The sequence below is a fragment of the Chamaea fasciata genome, unplaced genomic scaffold (genome assembly GCF_029207755.1).
Source record: "Chamaea fasciata isolate MVZ Bird 193981 ecotype frontalis unplaced genomic scaffold, bChaFas1.0.hap1 SCAF_4, whole genome shotgun sequence".
Classification (NCBI taxonomy): Eukaryota; Metazoa; Chordata; class Aves; order Passeriformes; family Sylviidae; genus Chamaea; species Chamaea fasciata.
The window spans coordinates 70,717,513-70,730,905 of record NW_027094089.1 but is presented as its reverse complement, the minus strand read 5'-3'; the positions used below and the strand labels follow the sequence as shown (position 1 = coordinate 70,730,905).

The 13,393-nt window shown below is 47.5% G+C and overlaps 1 protein-coding gene across 1 annotated transcript; it reads right to left on the bottom strand.

Moving 5' to 3' along the window:
• Positions 1 to 514: 514 nt before the first annotated feature.
• On the bottom strand, positions 515 to 7,441 carry LOC136289058 (uncharacterized). Its single transcript, XM_066182523.1, has 7 exons — positions 6,928 to 7,441; positions 5,898 to 6,245; positions 4,869 to 5,056; positions 3,713 to 3,833; positions 2,447 to 3,057; positions 1,982 to 2,095; positions 515 to 1,585 (listed from the first exon to the last, which is right to left on the bottom strand). Exons 1-5 carry the CDS (start codon positions 7,439 to 7,441, stop codon positions 2,945 to 2,947), a joined length of 1,284 nt encoding a protein of 427 aa, XP_066038620.1. The 3' UTR covers positions 515 to 1,585; positions 1,982 to 2,095; positions 2,447 to 2,944.
• Between the last annotated feature and the right edge of the window lie 5,952 nt (positions 7,442 to 13,393).

Below are 13,393 nucleotides of genomic sequence, written 5' to 3'. Positions count from 1 at the left end.
CTTCCTTCATCCCCAGCCTGCAGCCGTTTACAGTCACTGTTACCTACCCCTTGCTCCAGCTCATTTGCCAAAGTGCAGTCAAAGGCAGTGGAGCTGGCTCAGGATCCCTGTTGGCTTCTGGTCTCCAGGATGACCTTCAGAGGGACACTTGGAGCGCTTCCTAAAGAGCTGCCCATGGGATGGGGGGTGGATTTGTCTTCCCTGGGGGGCTCCTGGGTGGAGTTCTATGCTCAGTGGAGTCCCAGAGTTTTTTCAGCAGGCCTTTGCAGCGAGCTCATAGCAAACATGTGGCTCTGCTGCCATCCCAAATCCGTGCATTCCTTGCCCAAACTGAGTGCAGGTAGGGCATGGCTGGAGATTTTCATGGCCAGAATCCTCCAGCATCAGCTCTACATCTGCTCATTGCTTTGGGTAGCACAAATGACAAAACACTCATCTCAGCTGACAACTGTAATTTCTTGCAGATTGCTGCAGCCGCACTGCTGATCGACAAATACAAATGAATCAATTTCAGTTGAAAAATGTCATTTATTACAAATTTCTACACCCACGCTGACAATATAGAACTATACAAATCTCAATTAAGGTTAATAAAAGGAATTTATTAGATTATTACAACAACGCTATGTAAAAGTTTACTAATACTTCAGTTAACAAAACTAAATTTATTGTGAACCTCTCCAACAACTCAATATACACAAAGGTCAATTAGGTGCTTAACAACTTAATTTATTACATATTACTACAAGAGTACAGCCCGTGTAGAAATACAAAAATACATATTCCCTCTCTAAATGACTGTGTACCAAGAACTCAATGGATGGAATTATACTATACCACTCCATACATGTTTAATTAATTAATAAATATCTATATATACACAAATATAGAAATACATATATAACTATTACAATCTACAGATGTAAATACTGATTAAATATTACATATTACATACAGTATATATGTACAAAAATATATATGGATATATAAAACAAACCTATGTATGACTATAAAAATATCACTATGCCAAGGCCAAGCTAAATGTCCATACAAGTGCATCAATACAAATATAAAGCTATGTACCTGGATACATCTATAAATATAATTACATATAGAAATAGGTCAATATATGTATAAAAATATTAAAATAGACATATATACCTATAGAAATACCAATATGGCTATTTAAAGAGCCACGCACCTGTTACTACATCAATAGAAACAGATACCTACACAACTCTATACATAGGAAACAGAACTAAAACCATCTAACAATAAACATGTAGACTTAGATACATATATACACATATATGTAATTACAAAAGTGTGTGTATACCTACACATACATATATACACAGTATTCATCCATAAATACAACAACAGATATACAGAAATATTCCTATACAAATAGCAACACACAAAGATAAATATCCATATAGTTATCCCTGTCTATGAGCAAGTCCATACATCTTTAAAATTAACTATAAGCAGAGGGACTCCAGCCACCCCATCCTCAAAGCCTTTCCCTCTGTCGCTTCCTCCGGTGCAGAGCAGCTCTCCTGGACAGGGACAGCAGATGGGACACCTGGGAAGCAAAGGGAACACTGAGTCAGTATCAGGACGTTTTCCTTGGCAGCACCTGCACTTCCATCAGGGAAGAGAAAATCTCTGAGCCTTCCTAGGAGCAGAAAACAGAAGTTGGGAAGGAAAAGCAGGCAGAGCGGGCCAGGGTGTGGTGAGCGCAGCTGCGGCGGGACTGTCCTGCAGCCGCCGGCAGCCCAGCACAGCCGGCACAGCTCCCAGGCCCTGCCGGCACAGCTGCCTTGCCCAAGGACAGCCCCTGTGCCGGCCGGGGCAGCTGCGCTGAGCAGCCCCGGCACGGGCAGGGCCCGCTCCTGCCCAGCCGGGCAATGCCCACGGCCAAAGCCCACGGCACCCTCACCCCCACCCCCACCCCGCCTCACCGGCCCTGTGGCCTCACCTGGGGTCTCGGGTGGCAGCAGCAGGTCCCTGTTCACTCCTCTTGCTGGTGGCATTCAGCTTCTCCCTGGTGGCTCCTGTCAGCCTCTGGGTGTCCTCAAGGTCTTCAGGGCAGCTGTGGCAAAAGAGGAGGCTTTGGAATTGGTTCCAAGGCCTGGCAGAGCTGCAGTCCTGGACTCCTCTGTGCTTCCTGCTGGCCCCCTCCATCCCCTCAGCCACACCGTCCTCTTGGCAAACCCCCAGCCCCCTTCAGTTTCTTCAGCCCCTCACAGTCCTCTCACCCCCCTCAGTCCCTTCTGACCCATGCCATCGCCTTAGACCTCCCCTATACCCCTCAGCCTGTGCCACTTCCCTGTCACCTCAGTGCCACCACCACCCTCTGCTTCCCCAAATCCCTCAGTCCCCCCAGCACCTCAAGGTCACCATTCCTTCAGTGTCACCGCCTCTTCACCCCACTCAGTCTCACCGTCGTTCAGCAGCTCCTCAGGGGACACTGCCTGGGGCCACCGGCAGCTCCCACCGCTCCAGGTGGGACTGGAACTGCTGCTCCGCCTAGGCACCAGCTCGGACCCAGCACAGGAAGAGGGGATAGAGGGGGGACAGCGGGAAAAGCAAGAAAAGCAAAAGGTGAAAAAGGCAGCCGAAGGGGGAAAGAAGTAAAAATGCAGCCTAGGCCTACACAAATATCAGTCTATCCATCTAAACATCCATATAACTCTTGAATACATAACTATGCAGATTTATAAATATAACTTCATATATGTATAAATATTACTCAAAACATATAAATGTACTGTGCAAATCTATAAATGTAATTACATATATTTAAATATAATTCTATCATATCTATAACTATATATACACTAAACTATACAGACCTATAAATATAAATACATAGATGTATAAACACAACTCTATAAATCTATAAATGTAAATATATGTAAATATAAATATAATTACAGATCTATAAATCTGTGTATAAACAGAGGTCTTTCACCTGCCTGATGATCACAGGCTCTCCCTCGGTCTCCTTCCCATGCAGGGCAGCCCTCCTGGCAAGGTAAATCAGATGGATATCTGGGAAGCAAAGGGAGTGCTGAGTCAATATTGGCCTTTGTGCATCCTTCCCTTTGGAAGTAACTCTCCTTCTACCAGAGACTGTAAAAGATGGCCTGAAAGGCAGACTCTCACTTAGGAATTTGCAGCCTGCTCTTTAAAGGACAGGGGTCCTTCCGAGTTTCCAAAACTATGTAAAGCATTGAAGCACCTCGATAAAGTGTCAGCACTCGCAGTGCACATGGCACCCACGAGAGCTTGAAACACAGACAGTCGCAGCTCCCACAAAGAAGCGCAGCCTTGTTCTTTTCTATGCTGACAGAGCTCACTGAAATGTGACTGTGCTGCGTCCTCGCTGAAATGGCTGAAGCTGAAGGGTGCTGTGAGCTCAGTTATGAACCAAATTGGGATGCACGGGTTGGTGACACAACTCCCACAAGGTCAGGTTTATTCCCTGCTCTCTTGCCACAGCAAAGGACTCAGTGTCAGAGCCTCTGAAGAAGCGTGGAGGGCAGGGTTTGGAGAGGTTGTGCCAGTGCAGGATTTGAACTAAAGGCACCGGGAAGCACCAACCCTGCAGACAAGAACTCAGCTCTTCTAATCTCCCTGCCTGTCAGGGGCAGGTTCAGAGCAGCCATCTCACACCTCTCTAAACCAATGTGGGCTCTCTCCTTACCAAGCTCCTCGGGCTCCTGGGAACTGTTCCCACAGCTCTCGGAACCAGGCAAAGCACCCTCTGCTGCAGCCTCGTTCACAGGCTCCCCTCCTGAAGACTCAGGGGCAACATTAATATTCCCCTTGAAAGAGAAACAGAAAGAAATAAACCCTTCTCACCAGTTACACAAAACACCTGGTTCAACAACTCCATGGCTCACACACTTAATCCCCTGTTCCTAACAAGAAGTCTGGGCCCCAAAGCCCTTCAACAGTCAAAAACATTTGACTTCTCCAACACCGCCCAAAAGCTGTCAGAGCTGACAATGCTGAACGTGAGGGTGACACTGAACACATGGAGTGGGCGCTAAGGAAGGAGTCCTGCCAGCTCCTGGCACAGTGGCACAGGAATGTGCTCCTCCCTCCACAGCCCTGAGCAGAACAGTCTCATCAAGGCTACAGCTTTGCGAGGACTGCATGGGAACACACATCTCTTCCCACAGAGATGCCCTAGAGCAAGAGGACTGACTTCTGGAACATGAAGAGCAAGACTGGCCAGTGTGCCCAGCTGAAGGATTTCCCAGATGGAAACTGGACTGCAGTTTACTGAGGAGGTTACTGAGAGGACAAGGAAGCTGCAGCCCCAGCCCATCCCCCCCACATGTCTCTGGGAGCGCCTACATGCAGAGCAGGGCTCACACAGCAGCAGCAGCTGCAGCCCAGCCCTTGCTTTGCCTTGGCTTTTCAACCCAAAAGAGGCAGAGCCCACATCTGCTGCTGGAACAGAGGCACCTCTCACATGCCCCTCCCAGCACGGGATGCTGCCTTCAGTGGCAGTTTTCCAAACACTCTTCTCTTATTTCCCATCAAACAAAGCTTGTTAGGACCTGTAAGGTTTCCACTTCCTCACCACAAATGCCCCCGCCACCTGCCGGAGGGATTCTTCCCAGGAAAATGAGCACCCGAACTTGACCAACACAGGCTCACACACCTTTTCATCCTTACTCAGGGGAGAGACTTTTTCATTCCCTCTTCTTTCAGAAATCTTGCTTTACCAAGCAAATCCTTCCCTGTCCATTCACAGCTGAGTTGAAGAAGTGCTTTGCTTCTCAGCAATGCAACAACATTCAAAAAAGCTCTCAGTCCAGCCCCTTTTTATCCCTGTCCAATGGAGTTACCTGAGCAGAGGGAGACCTTTCAGGCAGGGATGGCGAAAGCATCTCCTCCAGTGTCTCAAGCACAAGGTCCAGATCCAGCGGCGGCAATTCCTCTTCACCAGGAGTATTCCATACACAGCTGGGGGCTGTCCATGCTGCATAAGCAGCACTGCCAGCTGGAGCACTGGGGGCTGAAATGCCTGGTGTGGCTGCAAGAATCCAAACACATGCTCAGGCTCCAGAATGTGGCTTTGGGATGCAGAGCTCTACTGCTGCCTTGGACCAAACATCACAGGAAGCACACAGCAACCTCAATTCCAGAAATGTATTCAAACTTCCCAGGGAATTGAAAGAGTGAGTCCTTCCTCTTAAAAAATATTTATCCTTATTGATGTGTACACAGACTAAAGTATGGACTGGAAAACTGATATAGACACACACACACACAACCACTTTATAATCACAGCCTTTTGCATCTTCCCAGCAGCTTTGGGATTTGGCTGCTTGGGTTTTCTCAGCACGAAAGACCACAGAAAGTGGATTCACCAGGAAGAGCCCAGATCTTCAGACACACATGCTGAAATTAAACTGGGAGTTCATTCTAAAAACGACTTAGTGGGTGCGTCCATATTCTACAACTGCAGCTGTTCTGGGGCACACAGAGCTCCATTTAATGGCACTGCTTGATTTGCAGGATAGACAGTCTCAAACATCTGCAATATCCTATCCCTGTCCTAGTTTGGCTTCATTCAAAGAAAGAGGGGAGTTCACCTGAGCCTGACCTCTTGTCAGGCAATATTTTTCACCTTGCTCTTGCACCTCAGCAGAAAGGCTGTCTGGAAATTGCCCATAATACCCTCCAAGTCTGCAGGAAGGACAGAAAAAACAGAGTATCTTTCTGTTTTTAAGGTCCCTTTTCCTAGATGACTTTACAGTTTCTACCTGATTCTCACCTAACATTTACTCATGACACAGGACTGTGGGAAAACACTTCAAAGGGTCACTAAGCAGGTCCCTTTTGAAAAGGAAGGGTAGAAAATCTTTCCCTACCTGATGGGTCGTTGGCTGCTGAATGCTGCTGTGAAGATGTGCCGCGGCTGCTCTCTGGAGAGGCCATGGAAGTGCTGTGATGGTCTACACGAACCAGTGGAATAATGAGCTCAGGGTGGCATTTAAGGTCCATGCGAACCACTGGAATGAGGAGCTCACGTTTGTGCTGAAATCTGCATGTGCCTGGTTTCTCTGATGAAACCCCAGGAAGTCCTGATGTGGCAAACACTTTCTTGGGAGGTGCTAGGAAAACATCAGACCCCTGAGGACCTGGACTCTGCCTGAAAGGGCCTGGAGGCAGCTCTGAATCCTCAGGTGAGGCAGCACTGACGTCCTGGTACGAGAGTGCTGTGTAGCAGAGAGAGAAGAAGAAAGGAAGCCCAGGGAAGACTAGGTGATTATTGGCCTTTGGCCTTGTTTCCCTCGGCAGCAACTGTCTTTCTGTCACGGAAGACAAAAGCTCCCATCCTCCCAAGCCGGGTGAGAAAGAAGAAGAAAACCCCCCATGTTCTGGAGCTATTCAACAAGCAGTTCCTTGTCTCCTTAGCCCTCCCCTATTTGTTCAACTGTCTGCGAAAACTGTCCTGCTGCCATTCCTTGGCAGGAGGCAACTGCCAGAAACCCAACTGCCAGGTCTTTTCACCTCTGCCCCAGAGGACGGGAGGCTCCCTCCCACTGGGCCTGACCACGACCAAGCCCTCAGCTCACAAGCACTCACAGAGAGTTCCCCAAGCATCCCAGGGCCGGGCAAGGAGCAGCGCCGGCCACAGCGCAGAGCTGGGCCAGCTGCAGGCAGAGCGGGCCAGGGTGTGGTGAGCGCAGCCGCGGCGGGACTGTCCCGCAGCCGCCGGCAGCCCGGCACAGCCGGCACAGCTCCCGCGCCCTGCGGGCACAGCTGCCTTGCCCAAGGACAGCCCCCGTGCCGGCCGGGGCAGCTGCGCTGAGCAGCCCCGGCACGGGCAGGGCCCGCTCCTGCCCACGGCCATAGCCCACGGCACCCTCCGCGCCCGCAGCTCCCACCCCGTCTCACCGGCTCTGGGCGGCCGCCCGGCGGGGAAGGCGGGCAGCGGCCGGTCCGTGCGGAGCCGCTGGAAGCGGCTGGGCGGACGGCTGCGCACCTCCAGCCCCGCCGCCAGCCGCTGCCTGTTTGCCCTGGTCAGGCGCTTGATGCGGAGGAGGAGGTCGGGGCAGTCGCGGCGAAAGTTGGGATTCCTGAAGTAGAGCCAGCCCCCGGCATCGCCCGGCACAGCCGCGCCGAGCCCGTCCAGCACTTTTTGGAAGCCGTGGAGGTTGAGCTGGCGGACGAAACTGCCGAAGCGCGTGGCTCGGAAAGACACCGGGGCCGCCCCCGCCCCCTCGCCGCCTCCCATGTGGGCGTCGGTCTGGCTGAGCAGCTCCCTTTCGAAGAGGGAGCGGTCGATGAGCACTCCGCGGCCGTGGCTGTCCCATCGCACGGAATGGACGCGGGGGCTGTTGGCGAGGCGCCACAGCTTGGCAGGGAAGGTGCTGGCGTTGAGCCCGGCGGGCAGCGGCAGCTCTGCCATGGCGCCGATCGCCGACTGTCGCCACACCGGCCGCAGCTGAGCGGGCGGCGCGCGGCCTGAGGGGAGCGCTGTGCTCGGCCCCTCACGCGACCACCGCGGCCCTGGCGCGGGCCGGACCTGGCGCGGACGAGCGCCGCGGGGCCGGGGCCGCGGGCACAGCGCGGGCACGGCGGCTCCGGGGGCTGGCCGGGCGAGGTGCAAACCCCTTCTTTGGCTGCAGTCATCCTTCTGCCTTTGCTTTGCAGCACGGCTCCAAACCACTCAGGCGAGTGCAGGAACTTTCAGAAAGGGGTCCGAGTTGAGGAATCCCGTGGGAAATTCTTCCTATTTGTCCAGTTAAAGCAAAATCGCTTTGTGTTCTGCATAGCTGAAGGGAGGAGAAAGATGTTAGACTGAGTAGCTTCACCATTTTGGTTGGGCTTGCAAACAGAGTTCCCCGCTTGAAAGCAGACAGGTCAGATGGGAGAAGGGGAGAATTGAAGACATTCTTTTTGCCCCTTTTCCAGCCGGCTGGCAGTTGCTTTTTCACTGTGTTCAGCAGATTGGCACACTTCTCATTCTTTGGAAGTAGAAGCAGCAAGCAACAGGAAGGGGCAGCAATTTTGTCAGCATTTTCATCAAAGCTAAAATCTTGCCCCCTCGAAGGAAGTTGCTTTACATGAGGGATTAATCACCTACAGTTATAGTGAGCTCATGCTGGTGTCTTCATCAAGAGGTTTTGCATTTTTCTTTCCTCAGTAATAATTTCTTTCTCCTCTTTTTTTCCCCCCTATCAGGGGAGAGTTACAACGCAAAATCCCTCCCGCAGCCAGGTCTTTTCAATGTAAATCAGCAAAGACGATCTTGCAATCATCTGTGCTTAGTCACTTGTTCTTTTTATTTTAGATTCTCTCTTGAACCGGAAACAGTTTTCGTAGCGTGATAAAATAGACCTATTTCTTCCATCTCTTTTAGTCAATGCCCTTTTTTATGTCTTTATATCATTTAACCATGAGGGCTCATGTGAGAATGGTAGAATGGCAAAAGCTCATCCTCCACACACAGTGGATGTTCTGCTTACATCCAGCTTGTCTTGAGTTCCAGGTGACACTGCCTTCTCTTGCCCTCCTTCCAGGTGCCTTTGTGAGGAGCCTAGCTCTGTCACTTCAGTTGCTGTCCTGTGTGTGACATGCTGATACAAGGATTGTTGGTCTCATCACATTCTGGAGTACTTTTGGGCCAAGTGTTATAAAGATGTCCTGTCATCACTTCCTCTGTATGCTGGCTTTCTGAGCAAAATTGAAACCCACTACCTAGAAAATCTCCTCCAAATTCATCTTAAATTGCTTAATACGGAACCTGAATTACAAATGATCCACCTTGGTGGGATGGGCTTTGTCTTTCTTTAAACACAGTGTAACAACGCTCACAAAAATTATCCCAGCAACTGAATTACAACGAAATTTCTAATGAATAGACAAAAGGAAGAAGACGGGAGTTCAGAAAAGAAGGGACATCTTTCTTCATGTTTCAAGGCCCTTATTTTCCCGCATGTCCGTCTATGTGCTGCTTCATCCAGAAAAGCCTCTTTTTGAAGACCTCCTTTGTAATCTCTGTGTCATGAGAAACACATGAATACTGGCCCTGTGCCCTACTAGAGATGAGGGAGCAGGTGGTTGAAAGGTGGATTGTCCATTGGAATGTTGAGGCACACCTGTAGTATAGTTATGGTTACATTGACTTTTCCACAGTACTCGGTGCCTAAGAATGAGAAGTTACCATTAGTTGTGTTTTAAGGATACTGAAACTTAAAAAGAAATGTGCTAATCTTGGGTCTGGCAGCATGACTCTTCCCCAATTTTCTATGGTACTGGTAGAATTTAATGTCAGTTACAAACATCACAGGGTAAATAATGGCTATTACATTTCAATGTTTGGGCCAAAAATTGATTTAAAAATTAACAACAGAAAAAGTTGTTAATTTTTGGGAAAGAAAAATCCTTAAAACTGTGGTGTATGGTTTTGGATTAAGATTTCTTTTTTCTTCCCTAAAAACTACTTCTTTCCCCTGTAAAAATAACTTGCAAAGAACATTACTCAATGTACAGGTTTGATCACTTTAAGTATTACTTTTTCATATCTTTCCTTTTACTCTACACAGCACTGTAACTTTTGAATCACGATTTTTACCGCTTTGAAAATGCAATTTTAGTGTTTTTCTTATTGCTGAATACTTACCAGTTCCAAGTTAAAGAACAGACAGTTCTGAAAGTGAAATATGCTTTATGTAAATATATTTTTTCACTAGTCTCCTGGTATTACATGCAACAAGGGCAACATTAAAACAGTCTATACTGACTTATTTTTGAGAAGCTATTAGAAATTATTTATTAATATTTTCAGTATATTTGTGACACATTAGCGTGTGTTTCAGCCAAAGCTCTCCTGTGTGCTCTACTGCTAGCATGTAAGATCTCCTTGCAATGTAGGAAGACACAATTTTCACTTTCTGATTTGCACACAGCTATGTCACTGCCTTTACCTTTTCATCTCAGATGCTTAGACAATTTTCCCTCCAACACGTGTGACAGCAGCATCCCTTAAGGTGGTATAGGTGTTGTGGGCATGCAGCACCCAGACTGTTCCCGATCTTCTGGAAACTAACCGCTGGTCCAGAATCCATTTTTTTCCTGTTTATTTCTACACAATACTAGTAGCAAACAGTGTTCCTGCCAATGGTTTAGGTTACTTGGTGTAAGAGACGGTCCGAAGATCCCTCATCTGCCTCACGACCATCGTCAAGGACAGAGACTGAAACCCCTAAAAGGGACTTTAAAATCTCAACACAGGAGTTCTGGCCTGGCTGAGGTGGGATGTTGGCCAAGTGCTGCCTGCAGTGTGTTCGATGGAAAAACCCAGCACCCGTATCGGAACATCAGAACCTGAGCAGAAACAATGGGCAAGTCACGGTGAAGTGACTGCGCCTGCTGACTTGTACTGGTTGACACTGTACCTGCTGACGACCGACTTGTTCTGAGTTCTCTAAATGAACACACTGCAACGATTTCCCCCACCTGTTTGGCCAACTGCCTGTCACTTCAGAGAGGACTGTAAGAACTCCTGAGTTAACCACAGACTTTGTGATCATCCCACTGGAGAAGATCGTGTCTACAGGCATCTTCACGCCTTGAGGACTCGTCCCTCCACGTTGGTAGCTATAATCCCCTTCCCCTCTTTTTCTGTCTTTCTTACTGTTCTCTTTCTTCTCCCCACTAACGCATTTGTTGGCACTAAATAAAGGTGCATTTGTGATTGTATAAACTGAGTTTTTCCCCCGCTGTGTCTTTTGCGCTCTGAGATCCCTAAAACGAACCATCACAAACCCCGCTTGTGTGAGCGGATCGTGACACTTGGTCTAACCACAGCACTGTCAGTAGTAAAAACTGAAGAAATGAATGTATTTTTTTCTGACCAATTTTCCTGGAGTCTGTATTTGGACTTACATGACTGATAAAAGTGAGAAATTCCTGGCAAACCGATTCCTGGAGGAGAACAAGTAATAAGTCATTGAATTTAGCATATATTTCTTAGATTTCTTGGCTACAGAATGGGAAAGAGAACCTTCATCATTTTCTTCCTTCTTACAGGTGTGGTCTTAACCTAGTATGGGAAGACTTAGACTCCAGTTTTGACTTTTACATACCTAAAAATATTTACATAGGAGGTAGAATCTCATCAGACAAAGGCAATCTTTCTGCAACACCAGGTACAGAGTAGCCTTACTTTTCGGTCCAGTGAATTTTGGTCCAGTGAAACCAACATTTAGGGGGCCACCTTAGTCGCTGGACTTTAAAGTGTAAGAAGAGAGAACGTAAGGTCTTTTATACAAAAAACAAAACTGCAAAGCAAGAAGTCGTGGTAACTGCCCTGAAAACGCACCTCAGTTTTGGAATGACCTTGATGTGAAATGGTTCTTTCTTGAACTTCACAAGCAACTTCTGCCTCTTTCTCTGCTTTCTCACTTGGGTTGTTTTGTCTGCAAACACCACTTCAGGTTGTTCTAGTGCTGCTCCCCCTGACTAAAATCTCTCTGTACATTCCCTAGCCTCAGCTGAATATCTCCACGAGCTGTTTTGTGTGATGACCGCACAAGTCTTGTTAAACCTGAAGTTGTGATGCCCTGGTTTGAGTTGCCCTGTCTCCTGGACGTGCTGCTCAGGTCTGCCAGGATCGTTTTCCTCCCTCAAGTGCGCCGAGCTAGTGGAAGTGTGCCAGGGACATTTAAAGCCCAGGTACCTCAGCTGGAAGGAATTTTCATCATCTGTGCCCATCCAGGCTGTCTGTGACTGCCAAGGCGAAGTGGCATTTGTTGCCTGAGTAGCTCCAGGAGGACTGAAGGTCATGGTGAAATATTCTGGTGAGGGCTGTGGCAAAGGGACAAAACTGGGATTACGGGGAATTTTCAGTAATAATTACATCTCTTTCTGGCTGCTGTCACAGGTAGTTTAGTCACTGTCTAAGGTAGCTCAGAAGTGATTTTGGAATACTGCTCTTGGACTTTAAATGGTTTGGGCTATTCTTCATCCAGATGTGTGGCTGTGAGCCTATGTGTTTATCAGTGACACACAAACATAGAGAGGCAGACAAATTCTGCAGGAGAGCTCCTGGGGTTCAGGTGCCCTCCTGCATCTTCCTTCTGCTTGCTGGAAAAACTTCTTGCCAAGTAATGGATGATGTATCTCCCTCTTCTTGTCCAGGAATATCAGCTTGGCCGTCCGCATCTTGCAGCTCATGTCAAGGGAAGTACTGGGGACCTGGACATTTCATAGACTCATAACCTCATCTCATATATTTGCTGTGTCCTTCAGTAAAGAATGTCTTCTTATCAGAGGAACTTGAAGACATTCTAGACCTAAGCCAAAGTAAAAGAGAACAAAAAATTAAAGCATGTGTTGTCATTACATAGGGTAAAGAAAATGCAAATATTTGCAAAAGGCTCAAGTGAAGAAATGAAGAAACAAAGCAGGGTTTACTCTATTAAAGCTAGGAAGGAAAGTCTGCCACCTTATGCATACAACTGCTTTCCAGGTGTGCACCTGCCAGGGATTTTACCTTACTGTATTCTGTAGGTCTCAGGCTAAAACTATAAGCAGAAAAACCGAACCAAACCAAACCAAACCAAACCAAACCAAACCAAACCAAACCAATCAACCAAACAAAAAAATTCCACAAAAATCCCCAACCCCAAACTAAACTAAACTAAACAAACACCCTGCCCCCCCCCAAGCACCAACCCCCCAACAAATCAAAAGTAAATGGAGAATCTTGTTTCCATGATGTCTCTCCTTTGACACAAAACATTTTAGACCTCTATTCGAACATAAAGAAAAATATACATTCTAGCTAGCAAGATTCAATTCTCACTTGAATAAATAAGAAAGGAAGACATTTTAGTGTGGTGAGAATTTGACCCTTACTCTTTAGCAAAATAATTGGTAGCTTACTTTCCTGGAAACATCACTTCTAGATACGGTATTATAGTCAGTACTGAATCAACCAAATAGTAGTTCCTTGTCTGCTGATTAATACAATCATAGTTCGTGTTTTGATGTGTGGAGGTAAACAGGTGAAAAGGAGCACAAGCCATTCCCTCTGAACTCCTGCTGTTTATGGGAACAGATATGGGCTTTGGGGATGTTTGTAAAAACACTGCAGTCCAGCAAACTCCACACATTCAGAGATCTGAGGCACACTCAGCACTCCCTGGCACCAGCTGAGGATCGTGTGCTTCTCTAAAGCCAACATGGAAAATTACCACTGTTAAGGTCACAGCAATGACATTGTTTTAGAATTAGGCAAATTTATTGGACAAACTTCTTTTGATGACAGAATGTAATTTTTTTTTCTGGAAAGCACAGCAAATGATGGAAATTGCAATCCACTGTGTCTTTTTTAGGTAAACCAGAATGCAAG

Bases quoted from the DNA above. Each gene is read 5' to 3' on its own strand.
- LOC136289058 (XM_066182523.1), bottom strand. From the start codon at position 7,441: ATGGCAGAGCTGCCGCTGCCCGCCGGGCTCAACGCCAGCACCTTCCCT. The intron at 6,246-6,927 runs GTGAGACGGGGT...TCTGCTACACAG, and splicing joins CGGGCGGCCGCCCAGAGCCG to CACTCTCGTACCAGGACGTC. The intron at 3,834-4,868 runs GTAACTCCATTG...TTCTCTTTCAAG, and splicing joins AAAGGTCTCCCTCTGCTCAG to GGGAATATTAATGTTGCCCC.